The sequence below is a fragment of the Muntiacus reevesi genome, chromosome 22, assembly GCF_963930625.1.
Source record: "Muntiacus reevesi chromosome 22, mMunRee1.1, whole genome shotgun sequence".
Lineage (NCBI taxonomy): Eukaryota > Metazoa > Chordata > Mammalia > Artiodactyla > Cervidae > Muntiacus > Muntiacus reevesi.
In genome coordinates, this window is record NC_089270.1 from 28,852,830 (window position 1) to 28,865,775 (window position 12,946).

At 36.1% G+C, this 12,946-nt stretch overlaps 1 protein-coding gene across 3 annotated transcripts in view; it reads right to left on the reverse strand.

The window, feature by feature from the left end:
• Positions 1-2,929: 2,929 nt before the first annotated feature.
• The window catches only part of SLC4A4 (solute carrier family 4 member 4), a 351,114-nt gene continuing 341,097 nt past the window's right edge, over positions 2,930-12,946 (reverse strand). For 2 of the 3 annotated variants that reach the window (XM_065914665.1, XM_065914664.1), the window contains 3 exons: positions 9,362-9,458; positions 6,631-6,701; positions 2,930-5,939 (listed from right to left, as the gene is read on the reverse strand). In XM_065914665.1, the coding sequence (XP_065770737.1) occupies positions 6,658-6,701; positions 9,362-9,458 (141 nt within the window). In that variant the 3' untranslated portion in view covers positions 2,930-5,939; positions 6,631-6,657. The remainder of the gene's footprint in view (positions 5,940-6,630; positions 6,702-9,361; positions 9,459-12,946) is intronic. The other variant, XM_065914666.1, reaches the window with a different exon arrangement.

A 12,946-nucleotide genomic window follows, 5' to 3' on the forward strand; every position in this document is an offset into this window, starting at 1 on the left:
ACTGTAAATGAATGAATGAACAAAAATGGAACATAGCTAATATTTTTGGTGGCCCCAAATAATTTTGAATATTAATGGCAATATATTTTTACCTTTAAACATTTAATCAATTGATTTCAATCAGTATAAAACCAATACATTTTACCTGTAAGACCTGCTGTGGTGTGTCCTTGCCTCTGTAATAAATAGCCTGATTCTTGACTTCTTGAGTATGTTTTATATAGTTTTCATATCATCTCTCTTCCTACCAAGACTAAGTTATTGATTCTTACTAATTCAGCTTTCTTATGAGAAATCCATAGATTATTAAGCTTCACAAATCCAAGCATTTTGAAAAAAATAAGTGGAAACATTTTGAATGAGGATTTGAGCTCTTCTCTCAGAACCATGGTGCTCAAGCTGTGGTTCTAGACATTGGTATAGATGGCTTGGTATTTCAGAGGCTTCCGTGTTTTAGTCCCCTGTTCTCTTGTAGGTCAGGCAGCATAACGAAGGGTTGCTGAAGTACACATTTCCTTTTCATAACATGCTAAATATAATGTGAACCTAATTTTTTGACTCATTTACTGCATCATTGGTGGGTATGTTGAAAAACCAAATTCTCCCATATTATGATCTATTCTGAGTATGTTTTCTGCTGCTGCTTCCAGCTCAGTAATATAATTTAAACATCATTCTATGTTCACTGTCACCACCACTATTAAGATGCTCGGAGCCACTGTCTCTATATTGTTTCCAGATTAAAAGTCTCTTTTAACCAGTGTCCCAGTGTCAAGCTGTGGTTGACAAAAAGAACTTTTGTCATGTTGAAATGTCATGACCTTTTTAAAAAAATGTAACTGCTTATTGTTACCAATGGTTCTTTTTCATCCCTCCTATTTGTTCCCCTGACATTACCTTCCCACCCCGCTACCATTCTCTGATTATAAGTTAGAGCTGAACTGAAATTTCCTTGACAGTTGTAAATATTACATGGAACCCTGGGGAGGATGTATTATGTATCTTCTATGGAACACCATTTCAGGATTTTAATTTGAATACTTTTTAGTAAGTGCTTATGCTTAGCAATTTTTCTGCTTTGAGAATTGACTAAATACATCAATATCACATATAGACTCATCTTCTATTTCACTAACTATATTAAAGAAGAATAACAATGTCACCTTTTCAATAAACCATTTCATTGCTCTTAGTGGACATACTTTTTCTTGCTTTGAGCCCTTGCATCATAGCCCTTCATTAAGACTTGAATAGATAATTCTTACAATTTTTTATTTTACATAATTTAGACATCTATTTTATCCTCTTGCCTAGAGTAATGAAAGGCAATCAGAGGTCAGGGGTTTGAACTTACTCATCTTTGTATTTCCCACATCTTCCAAAGGAGGAAAATAACAGGCATTTAATAATTATTTGAGAAGTTGAACAGAAGCACTTGACACTCATAAATGCATAAAGTTACTTTATTTTAAGTATACATTTAATTTTGAAAAATATAAATGCTAAAATATCTCATCTTCTTCATCTCTTAATTCCATAAAAGTCACAATAGAAAGCTTCATAAAACTGTAAAATACTATAATGTTATAGGAATTTTAGGTTTTATATTGGAAAAAAATTATTAGTAATATATTGAAATGTTTTCTGTTCTTTATCATTGTTCCACCATGTTGATCTACTTCATTTAAAATAAAAAGATGCATCATTTCTCCAAAGTTAATAAAGACTTAAGAGAATAAAAATAAGAATATCTGAAAGTGCGTATTGATTCTGAAAAGTAATGTGTACGGATATGTACCAGCCATGAAAATGGCTAAAAAGAGGCAACTATTCATTCTTTTCACATTGTAGGACTGGGACAAAGTTACTTCTGGCTCTAAAAGTTTCACTGGATGACTTTAGCCCTGAGTTGCAATATTTGCCTAAGAAACAGAATTCAGGATTTTTGTATGTACCCATAGAGCACAAAGAAATGAGAGCCAAAAAATAGAACATATCTAAATTTCTGGTCAAAAAGCAACTTGATTGGTTAGCATATATCACAGAACTTCTTTATTTCAGGCTACAATGAAGCTCGATGAAATCATCATCTGAAAACTCCCAAGGCCCAAGCAAATTATCATTCAATTGTATTCAGCCACTTGGTGCCACTGGGTTTCACGCTCATACTGTGAAGAGTAGATGTGAAATCTCATGGAAAAAACAAGAACATCTCAAGTTCCTGCACCAAAATCATGAAGTGGTATGAAAAGGACTGAAGAAAGCTTTGTCCCATCCCTGCACAATGTCAACCTCTGTAATACAACTCAAACGGTTTTGTTTTTGTTTTTGAAAGATAGTCAGCAGTCAACACATTTCAAGTACTTAACACAGTTTTTTAAAAAAGAACCAAAAACTTGGAAGACAATCGTTCTTTGTTTTAAACACCAATATATAGCTGATTAAAGATTTACTCTGTGTGTGTTGGTGCATGTGCATAGAATACATTCAAACTGAATTTCTGATGGCAGACAATTGTTTCTCGTCTTTCCATTCTTTGAATTGGTTGGGGGCTGACTAGAGAAGGTTTGTCTTCCTACTTCTCTGACTTCCTCCACCCCCCTACCCTACTCCACTGCCTCACTGGAAAAAGAGGCAGGAACTGTACCCAGTACGGCACACAAAACAATTAGGATCCCAACTTGATCATTATTTTACATAGTAGAGTGACTTTTATCCAGGAAAACAGGGTCTCTAAAACATCTTTCCAATGCAAGACCACAAGTCTTCATGCTCTGATAAAGCAGATGCTCTCCTTCCAACACTGAGTCAGTACAATCATAGGACTTTTAACAACTCTGCATGTACCCTTAGTCCTTTACTTCTAACAACATAAATCTTTTATCTCTGTGTTTACATCAGGGAGAACCACTTGGTAAAACAAATTTACTATTGTATTCTGTGTGTCCAGTTTACATAAAAACAAAACCACCCCAAAATCTGCTTTAGTTCTTTGATAGTAGATTCAGTTAGTGAAAGGGTAAGTCGCTCAGTTGTGTCCAGCTCTTTGCAACGCCATGGACTATACAGTCCATGGAATTCTGCAGGCCAGAATACTGGGAGTGGGCAGCCGTTCCCTTCTCCAGGCAGGGGATCTTCCAAACCCAGGGGATGAACCCAGGTCTCCCGCATTGCAGGTAGATTCTTTACCATCTGAGCCACCAGGGAAGCCCACGCTCAGTTAAAATACAGATAATTTGGTAGCTCTGTGTGGACCTCAGGGTTGGTTTATTTGTTAGGTTGGTAACTACTTGTGCTCCTCTGAAAGTAAGTGATTTTTAAAATACTTCCCTGGGTTCCAAAATATTGAAAAGATTTGATACTAACTATTCCTTTTAGCAAATACAAGGTGCTTCTCTGCATTCATGAGTATCAACCTTCCATCACAGAATACAGATAATAAATGAAGGTACAGGTAGCTTTATCTACTCAAAGGCTGAAATACTGAGTTAAGTTGCTTCAGGAGTTCTTTGAAAGGGACAGAAAGGGACACGAACCCTCAGATACTTGATTCATGATCAGAAATATAAATTATTCTATCTAGAATATAAAAGTGAACAAATGTGTCTTTAATTTAACAAGATCCTAGGTTAGGCTAATCTTAATATGCATGGCATTTAAACATTTTATCAATGCTCCCATAAGAAAGACAGAGAAAAGCTTCATACAGTTTTAAATTAGGATAATGAAAAACAAGATAATATTATCATTTTAAGGACAGCTCTAAATACAAACATGATGCCAAAATTTGGCACGTGAGGTTTTAACAAATAACGTTTATTCTGCCACCTTCATTTTAATGAAAAAATTGTAGGTCATTTATGTCTATTTTGTATAAAATTAAAAGTTTTAAGATTATCAGATACTATAAAACTAACAGTTAATTTAGGACAATAAAATTTTTATAATGAAAATTTCAAAAGGACAGAATTATAATTTAATTAATATAAGAATGAATGGGAGTCAATATGTACATATTATGAAACCAAAATAAGTGGTTTCATTCTGCTTCTAGTACTCCTCCAATAACCTGTCTTAGTCAGGATACATCACAAATAGGGTTTTAGGAATCCAAAATCATGGATTCACCATTTAAAATGCTATTTTTAATGCAAATTCATAATATATAATGCAGACTATTAAGATATTACATTTAGATAACATGCTAAATTTGGTTAAAGATCTAATTTTCATTTGTCTAATTTTCAATATGGTACTGTGAAATACACATATACACATATATAGACATATATATTCTAAACGCCCCAATAAAAAAGAATAATTGCCTTTCAATCTTAAAGACAATGTGAGTATTGTTAAAATGTATACATATATAATACCTCTGAGATCTATCTGCATTCCCATAAACACTTCTTAAATGTGCAAATGGTCTATTATATAGTCTTATGGATTCTGTATTGTAAATAAGGGTGACTGTATCAGTGATAGTGACTGCTATCTGGGTAATAAAATATATTTACCCTCATTTGCATAATGGTAAATCTCTTGGACCTCTGATAGATTTTTCACAAGTGGTTCGGATTTTATAAAAACTGACACAAGAGGCTAGTAACTTTGCCTTTTCCCTACCATAACTCTGTCTCATTCTAACTTCGCACATATGTGCACCAACCACACACAGAGCACATACACAAACACACAAATATTTTCCAAATGAAAAAAAGTCTAACAATACTGCATGGGACACTGACATGGTAATACCATCAGCATCCGTGCCTGGATACTATTATCAAAGCATCAGTTATTCCCATTACAAAGGAGCGTCTCCCTGCTCCCCCAATCTCCTTCATAGAACAGTTAAATTTCTCTTAAAGAAAGGGAAAAATGGATGCTTAGAAACATGGTGTCTTTAGTCCAATCTAGCCCTCAGGCATACCCTAGAGATGGTGTGTGTATGTGTGTGTGTGTGTATGTAAAAATCACATTATATACAATACAATTTTTACAGAAAGCCTGGCAGCTACAAATAAGAGGTAGAACTACTCAAAACTATGTTTCCTGCTGCAGGAAAAAATTCATTTTCTTTACAGTAATTAAAAAAAAGTTTAAAAAATTGACAAAAAATAAGTTGCAGGTTAGGCCCCATAATTTAAACAACAAAATCTAGGAAGAAAAATATTTTTCAATGTACTCAACAGATAAGTTCATTAAAGGGTTAAAAAAAGTTTGCATAGGAAAAAAGGGACATTCCAGCATTTGCTACAATGATGGCAATAGTTTCTCTAATGGGAATAAAGTACCTTTAGTTTTCCTTCTTTTGATAATTCTAAGATTAGGGTTTAAAAGCAAGAGCAAGTTAGAATAGCAGCACGTTTTTCCAGTCCTGGAGAGCAATACAAGCAAGAAGGGACTGTCTGGAGGTCAAGGTTTGTTCGACCAGACAGAAACACAAGCCGGTAAGCACAGCTCCAAAGCTAATGTTGGAAGTTCCTTCAATATTTTAATAAAAGGTGTTATAAAATCCTTAATGCTTTTGCCCTCTGCTCAATAAAGGAAAATGACAGGGTCTGTGCATGTCTTGAGTGACAGAGGAATTTGGTTGTCAGAGGACATATCTGAAAGTGTAGGAACAAAAAGGGGTTCTTCAGATGTTGTTTTTAAGGAATGGTGCGCTACTGTCTGGATTTTAACCTATGCAAGAGAGAAGCAGAGAGGGAGCTGTAGTATTTGGCCAGTGACCGAAAACCAAAAGGAAACAAAAATTAAAAAATAATCAGACAAAAAACGAGAACATAAACAACAAAAACGGTCAGTTTTAAGAAAGACAAACAGGTTACAATGTAGTTTCTGTTCCCTTGCTCCTCCAGAAGTAATCATTGTCTTCAGGCTCAAGTTCTATTCTAATTTGAGGCACGACTTTTACTGGAGTTCTAGGAGGACTAGAGGAAAAGAAAAAGAAGAAAAAAAAAAAAGGAAATAGTAAGTACAACAGAATTCCTTTACCATCTGTCAAATGTTTATGCGTTGTACAGAAGTCAAGTGGGTCCTTCTTTGTTCTCTTTAAATACTTATCTCCTCCTTCTGTATTAAAAATAAACACTTTAAAAATGGGATGAAGTTACCAAACGGGAGTTAAGAAATTCAAGTAAGAGTTTCATAAGCTCTCATACCTAGGTTAGAAAAAAAGCCAACAACTAAGAACTATCAGGTAGCTGACACTGTCAGGAGTTAAAGGACCAAAAGACTGATGTGAAAAATACTCAGATTTCACGATTTTGAAAATCAAGGAGGATCTGAACTCTCTAGAGCTGTGTTAAAAAGGAAGGAAACTACTGGAGAAGAACCACCAGGAAATGCCAGCTACCCTCAAATCAGAGATGACACTGGTATGATCCTGGACTTTAACGATCCTGAAAGATTTCATTATTTCTAAGAGTAGGTGGAACAGGTCTCTTAGAATGTTTTCTACCAGTAAAAGCTTGGATGAGGTCTGATGTCTCGGTAATTTTTCTAAGATAAATTTGTAGGGAGGATGGAGAACAGGGTGTCCTGCCAATAACCTGCCATTGATTCCATGTCTGCAGGGCAATCACCCCACAGAACAACGTAAGATACTGGGCTGTCCTTTACCTTGGCATACCGAGGAAAGGAATTTTATCAGCATGATGTATGGCGTTCAAGGAATGTTGGTGATCTTTCTCCTAAAAAGAAAAAATTTTTTAATCATAAATAGTTATTGGTAAAGTATAACACTAGAAGGAAAAAATTTTTAAGTCTTTACAAAAATTGGATACATCTTTCACAACTGGAAATAGTAAGAAAGACAAGTTTACATGATTTAAATAAACACTGTATGAAGAATCTAAGTAGTGTGATGAAGCCAAAATCACTGTTTCCTTTATTCTAGGTTTTCTGGGATGGGCCACTGCTGCTTTCAGTGAGAGGGCAAGCTAAAGAATTTGTAGAGGATGATAACATCTACTGAATGCCTAAGTCTTTGCCCTTGGATTTCCTGCCATCTTCAGAGTTCACAACTTTGTCCTGCTACTATTCGTGGGGGTAAAATAAAGATTTTGAGGAACTTGCTTCTACTGCAAACCCACTATCAATTTTGTTCTTTCATGGATTTATATGATACTAGAAAAGATTTTAGGATGATCATGGGTATTTTGCTTAAGTAAATTTCTCATGTCATATCCACTACTTTCAAAATACCCTTTTAAAGGTTTTTGAGAAAATAAAGAACAACTAGCAATAAATAATCAATCTGCCATACACTTTTTCCAGGAGCCTCAAATTCTATCTGGTGATTTTTTAAAAAAGTGTGAAGTAAAAGCGTCAGTCACTCAGGCATGCCCGACTCTTTGGGGGCCCACCAGGCTCCTTTGTCCATTGAATTCTCCAGGCAAGAGTCCTGGAGTGAGCAGCCATTCCCTTCTCGAGGGGATCTTCCTGACCCAGGGATGAACCCAGGTCTTCTGCACTGTAGGCAGATTCTTTACATTCTGAGCCACCATTCTGATTTTTTAAAAGTGGTTTTTAAATTGTATTTGGAAGAGGTGTGCCAGGGCATGATGCCAATAGAAGACTTCTACAGTCTCTTTTTGTTCTTTAATGCTCCGGAAATGAAAAATGAAACCAAATAATGGTTTGGGGAGCTTAAACTTAAAAAAAAATATTCAACTAAATGTCGCTGATAGGATCGAGAAGAAAGTAGTCTCAGTCACAGATTGGACACCAAAGGTGAGACCGCTTTAGTTCTCTTTTCTTTAAACCAGTGTGGGAACCAGTCTCCAAGACGGCTCCCAATGCTGCCTGCTGCTGCTAAGTCGCTTCAGTCGTGTCCAACTCTGCGCGACCCCACAGACGGCAGCCCACCAGGCTCCCCCGTCCCTGGGGTTCTCCAGGCAAGAACACTGGAGCGGGCTGCCATTTCCTTCTCCACCATTGCTGCCTACCTTCTGGTATTCATGTCCTTGTATAATTCCTCCCAACATTGCACCAGGTTGGTTTGTGTAACCCATAGAATATGCTCAGGAGAGGGTACAGCACTCCTGAGACATTATTATAAAAGACTGCAGCTTCTGTTCTGGTTTCTTTCTCTGTTATCACTGGCAGCCATGGCAGGGACAGCCCTAGCAGATATCCATGAGCCAAGGAACTAAAATCTCCTGCCAACTGCCCTGTGCTGAGCCTGGACGTGGATCCCCAATTCTGGTCAAGCCGTCAGACTTAGACCCAGAAAAGAGCTTGAGAGTTGCCCTCTCAAGAGAGCCCTTGAGCCAGAATCACCAAACCAGTGGCTCCTAAACACCAGGAACTACGTGAGGAGATCCAGGTCTGTTGTTTTAAGCTGCTGAGCTTTGTGATAAACACCAAGAGATAATTAAAATACCCATTTTCCATAAATATTCATTCATTTCAAACTTTTCTTGGTAACTTCTTATTGAAGCTGAAATAGCACTGTCAAATAGAAATAAAAATGCTTCAACTGTCTTTTCCTGTAACAGATCAGGATCCTGTAACAGATCTGAAGTGCATCTGGAGCTAAAAGAGTATGTTTTCTTCAAATGAAAACTCAAAATAGTGTGGAGGCAATTGGTACTTGCTATTGAAAAAGCTTGAAATAGTCACTAATGTTACTACAAAAGTGTTCACCCTTTTCAACTGGCCTGTTAATTACAAAAAAAAACAAGAAAAAAGAAGATGACATGTCAAAAACCATTACACCTTTGCCACCAGGCTATTAACCCCAGAAAGACCAGTACAATTACAAAGATGATTTTGAAATAGCAGAAGGAGAATGAAGAAATTAGGAAGAAAATGCAAATATCTTATAGGCTATACCCAAAGATGGGTAGTAATATTTAATGATTGCCAATTTAATTGAAATAACATTTATGCCAAATTCTCAGTATTAACAATTGACTCATTGATCTTTGAGAAACCCACGATGCAATCTCTCTTTTGAGCTGATTTGATCATTGGTGGAAACCTAAGGAAGACAAACAGTAACAGACAGTGAGGTAGTACTAGAAGCTGCCATACCAGCAGAAAAAAAGGAAATCAATTAAAAACATGGTTATGAGTTTAGCAATTCAAAGAAACTGGTGATGACTTGGGTCAGAGAAAAGACAACCAAATAAAAACTTAAATGGTTATGGATAAAAGGAAAAAGTAAAGAATAAAGATCAAGGAATGTAAAAATGGAATTTCATAATAATTAAGTATAAATCTGCACATAGGGAAAAAAAAAAAAAAGAAAACAGGGGAAGTGAATGGAGATGACAGTCCTTAAGTTTTTTCTCTGTAAAGTGCAAATCATATTCCAGCTGGCATGCAAGAAGTTAGTTCTACTCACTGTCGGAAGGTTTGCTATCACTTAGGAAAGGTTGCTGTTCCATGATGTCCATTGGAATTTTAATACTTGGAACTTTTTCTGAGTATGGGCAGTCAGACTGTGAAAGAAATTTACAACAGTTTTTAGAAAGTTTTTACTACACAGACCTCCCAGGATGGATTAAACCTATCACATTATCATTTGCACTGTACCAAGGAGAACAGCCTTAGATACAATCACTTTTCCTCTGCTGATTTTTCAAGTCCTATGGCATCTTCCCATCACACTTATTTTCCTTTCTTCTAGGTTAAGGGAATTAAGTCAGTCAAAACTAGAACCACACAAATGGAGCCCATCACAAATGAAAACAATTGTAAAGTTTTCCATAAGGTGGATTCACAATCAAATATTTATGGGTTAACTGTATGTGTCTTTGAAACAAACAGTTAAGTGTGAAAGATTAAATTTAGGAGACTTCCTAAACTTGAAATTTTGTTTCATTTATGCTTTCCAACACTACCCGCAGGAAAATGATGACTTATCTTTCCTTCCAAGACACATAAGAATACTTTTTCTAATATTCACTCTCAAAGAGTCATCCATACAGACCTGAAAATAACCCTCCGTCCTTTACTGTAATACTCTATCAAAACTATTTTGTACGTAAAGGTTCATCTTCACTAGCTTATTCCAAATATATTTGGAAATTTAGCAAAACATGAGAAGATAAAGTCAAAAGGAAGGTGCCTGAGATGGTCAGATAAGCAGAAAAGAAGCATCACCAAAATAAAAAATCGTGAAGCTTCTTAAAGAACGGACCACTTAAGCCAAACAAAATTGTAACAGATTTCTATAGGATTAACACTTTACTGTTTTTCAGGATTCATTATACTGAATCCATGGCTATGCCTGAACCCAAAAGATGGAATTCAGTTCTTCACTGAAAGTACCAAGGAGATGACATTTAGTTGAAAGGGGAAAAATGGGAACTAGCGATTAAAGAAAATAAAAAACAAATCTTACCATAAAACTACTACACATATAGAAAATTCCTTTATGATAAATCTAAAGAGGATAATGAGCCTTAAATATTAAATTAAAATATTGAATTAAAATATTTCAAAAGATTAAAATATTGCACTGGAATTGAAAAAAAAATGAAAATGTCAAGAACAGGTTTTGGTACAGTATTTCAAAGTTGCCCCAAATAATAGCATTTATAGATGAACAGATTGGCAGCTCACCCTTAATCATACATAGCCTAATGGGTGGGTTCAAAAATGACTGAGTGGCTTAAAAGGTGGGCAAGCCATAATTTTCACTACTTTTGCTCACAAATATTAGAGCTGGAATTCTCATATCCTCGTGTGGCTCCCTATATCCATGGATGCCAAACCACACAATGACCAAGTGAACATTAGGAAAGCCACATTTCAAATGGAGAATCCCCAGTAATGGGCTCAATACTCAGAACTTAAGAGACAGATATACTCTGGCTGGATTCACTGTCTAGGATACATATATAAGCTTGTTTGTTTTTTGTGGGGGTAAGGGGGTAGGGGAAAGAGGAGAAAGAGGAAAAAGAAATACATAGTACACATTATCTTCAAGAAATCTGTTGGAAATGTGGATTGAAAATGATAAATATTGTTAGTAAAAGAATAGCACTGCTTAAATAAAATGTGATTTGCTGAAAATCAAATCTAAGAATTAGAAGACCATCTCAGGAGCTCATTTGATCCAACCTCCAACATTAGAGAGCGCTAAATTTAAAACATTCTTAAAAGTAGATATTTTATTACTATTTTTTCCTTAAAATTCATTAGAGATGATGATTCCATAAAATTATTTCATACATTTGTAACATGTAATGAATTTTAAGTTTGGTGTCCATGTACATAAACTGAGGTACTGGTCTTGAAAATTCAAGATGAAATACTGCTTTAATTATATCAGTATTTCAGGCAATCTTTTCTTTGCCTTGAGTAGCCTAGACATTTATTTCAAAATTTGATCTCTATTCAATGTGTAAACGCATCATTCTTGTTAACACTGCATCTTAATCTGTGCTGCAGTTTAAGCACATTCTCTCTTTTTCTGTCATCATTGGAAACAGAAAATCTATACACCTGTTCTCATTGAAGATGGATGATGACGGTCACAAAAGCTCCCTCAGACTCCTTTTCTCTTTAGCTAAATGTGCCTCATGTATTTAGCCTTTTCTTATTGGATCAATTTATCTGAAATGCAATTTCATCTGTTGCCTTCCTTAGCTGTACTCTTTCCAAGTTCTCCAAAAGGAATACAATATCAGACAGCTTGACCAATCGAAAATAACCAGACAGGCCTGGACGAGAGCTTTGCTTTTGCCAATATGTGTATGCTTAGAAAAATGACTTAACATTTCTCAATCTAAAGTTCCTCATCCGTAGAACAGGAACAAAAGTAAAGAGCTATTTTGGCAATTAAGGACAAGGTATGCCCGATCCATCAAAATGATCAAGTATAGACCAGACAACAAAAACTAACAAGACTCTCATGTTAGAAGGATACTGGGGATTCCATTAGAGTGGGGATACTGCACTGTGTAAAACCTAGAACAAATCTACAAATCTTCAAGTAAAAGGTGTCATTTTGGCTGTCCTTTCAGAAAGCTATTGAAATAAGCTACTTGTGTGAGTGTGTATGTGTGTGTGTGTGAAAGAAAAGCAAATCCCAGATTTTCTCCCAGTCCTGATTACAGACTCTAGTGAAACACCAAGATTTCTGTGAAATGTTTTCCTAAAAAGTGGACAATGATTTTATTCTTTAGCTTAGTCATACGATTGCAAGAGGATCACCTAAATTACAACACTGACTATTACAATTATGTAAAAAGACCCCAAATGCCAATTTCCTTTCCATTTTATTGAAGGGTTACAGAAAAGCAATCTCAAATTATGCCTAAGTCCATATGACCCAGCAATCTCACTACTGGGACTATACCCTGAGAAAACCATAGTTCAAAAAGACACATGCATCCCAATATTCATTACTGCAGCACTATTTACAATAGCCAGGACATGGAAGCAACCTAGATGCCCAGACAGATGAATGGATAATGAAGACATAGTACATACATAAAATGGAATATTACTAAGCCAGAAAAAGGAACAAAGTTCGGTCATCTGAAGAGACATGGATGGACCTAGTCTGTATACGGAGTGAAGTCAGAGAGAAACAAACAGCATATGGCATATTAACGCAATGTGTGGAATCTAGAAAATGGTACGGATGAACCTACTCACAGGGCAGGAACAGCGATGCAGAAGTAAAGAACAGACATGTGGACACAGTGTGGCCAAGGGAGCGTGGGACAGATTGGGAGTAAGACAGACAGACATACACTCCCATGTGTGAAACAAACAGCTAGTGAGAACTTGCTGGACGGCACAGGGAATTCAGCTTGGTGCTCTCAGATGACCTAGACGGATGGGCTGGGCGGGAGGTCCAAGAGGGAGGGGCTGTATGTATGCATGTAGCCGACTCACTTCACTGTCTAGCAGAAACTAACACAACATTGTAAAACAACTATACTCCAACAAAGTTTTAAAAATTATGTCAAAG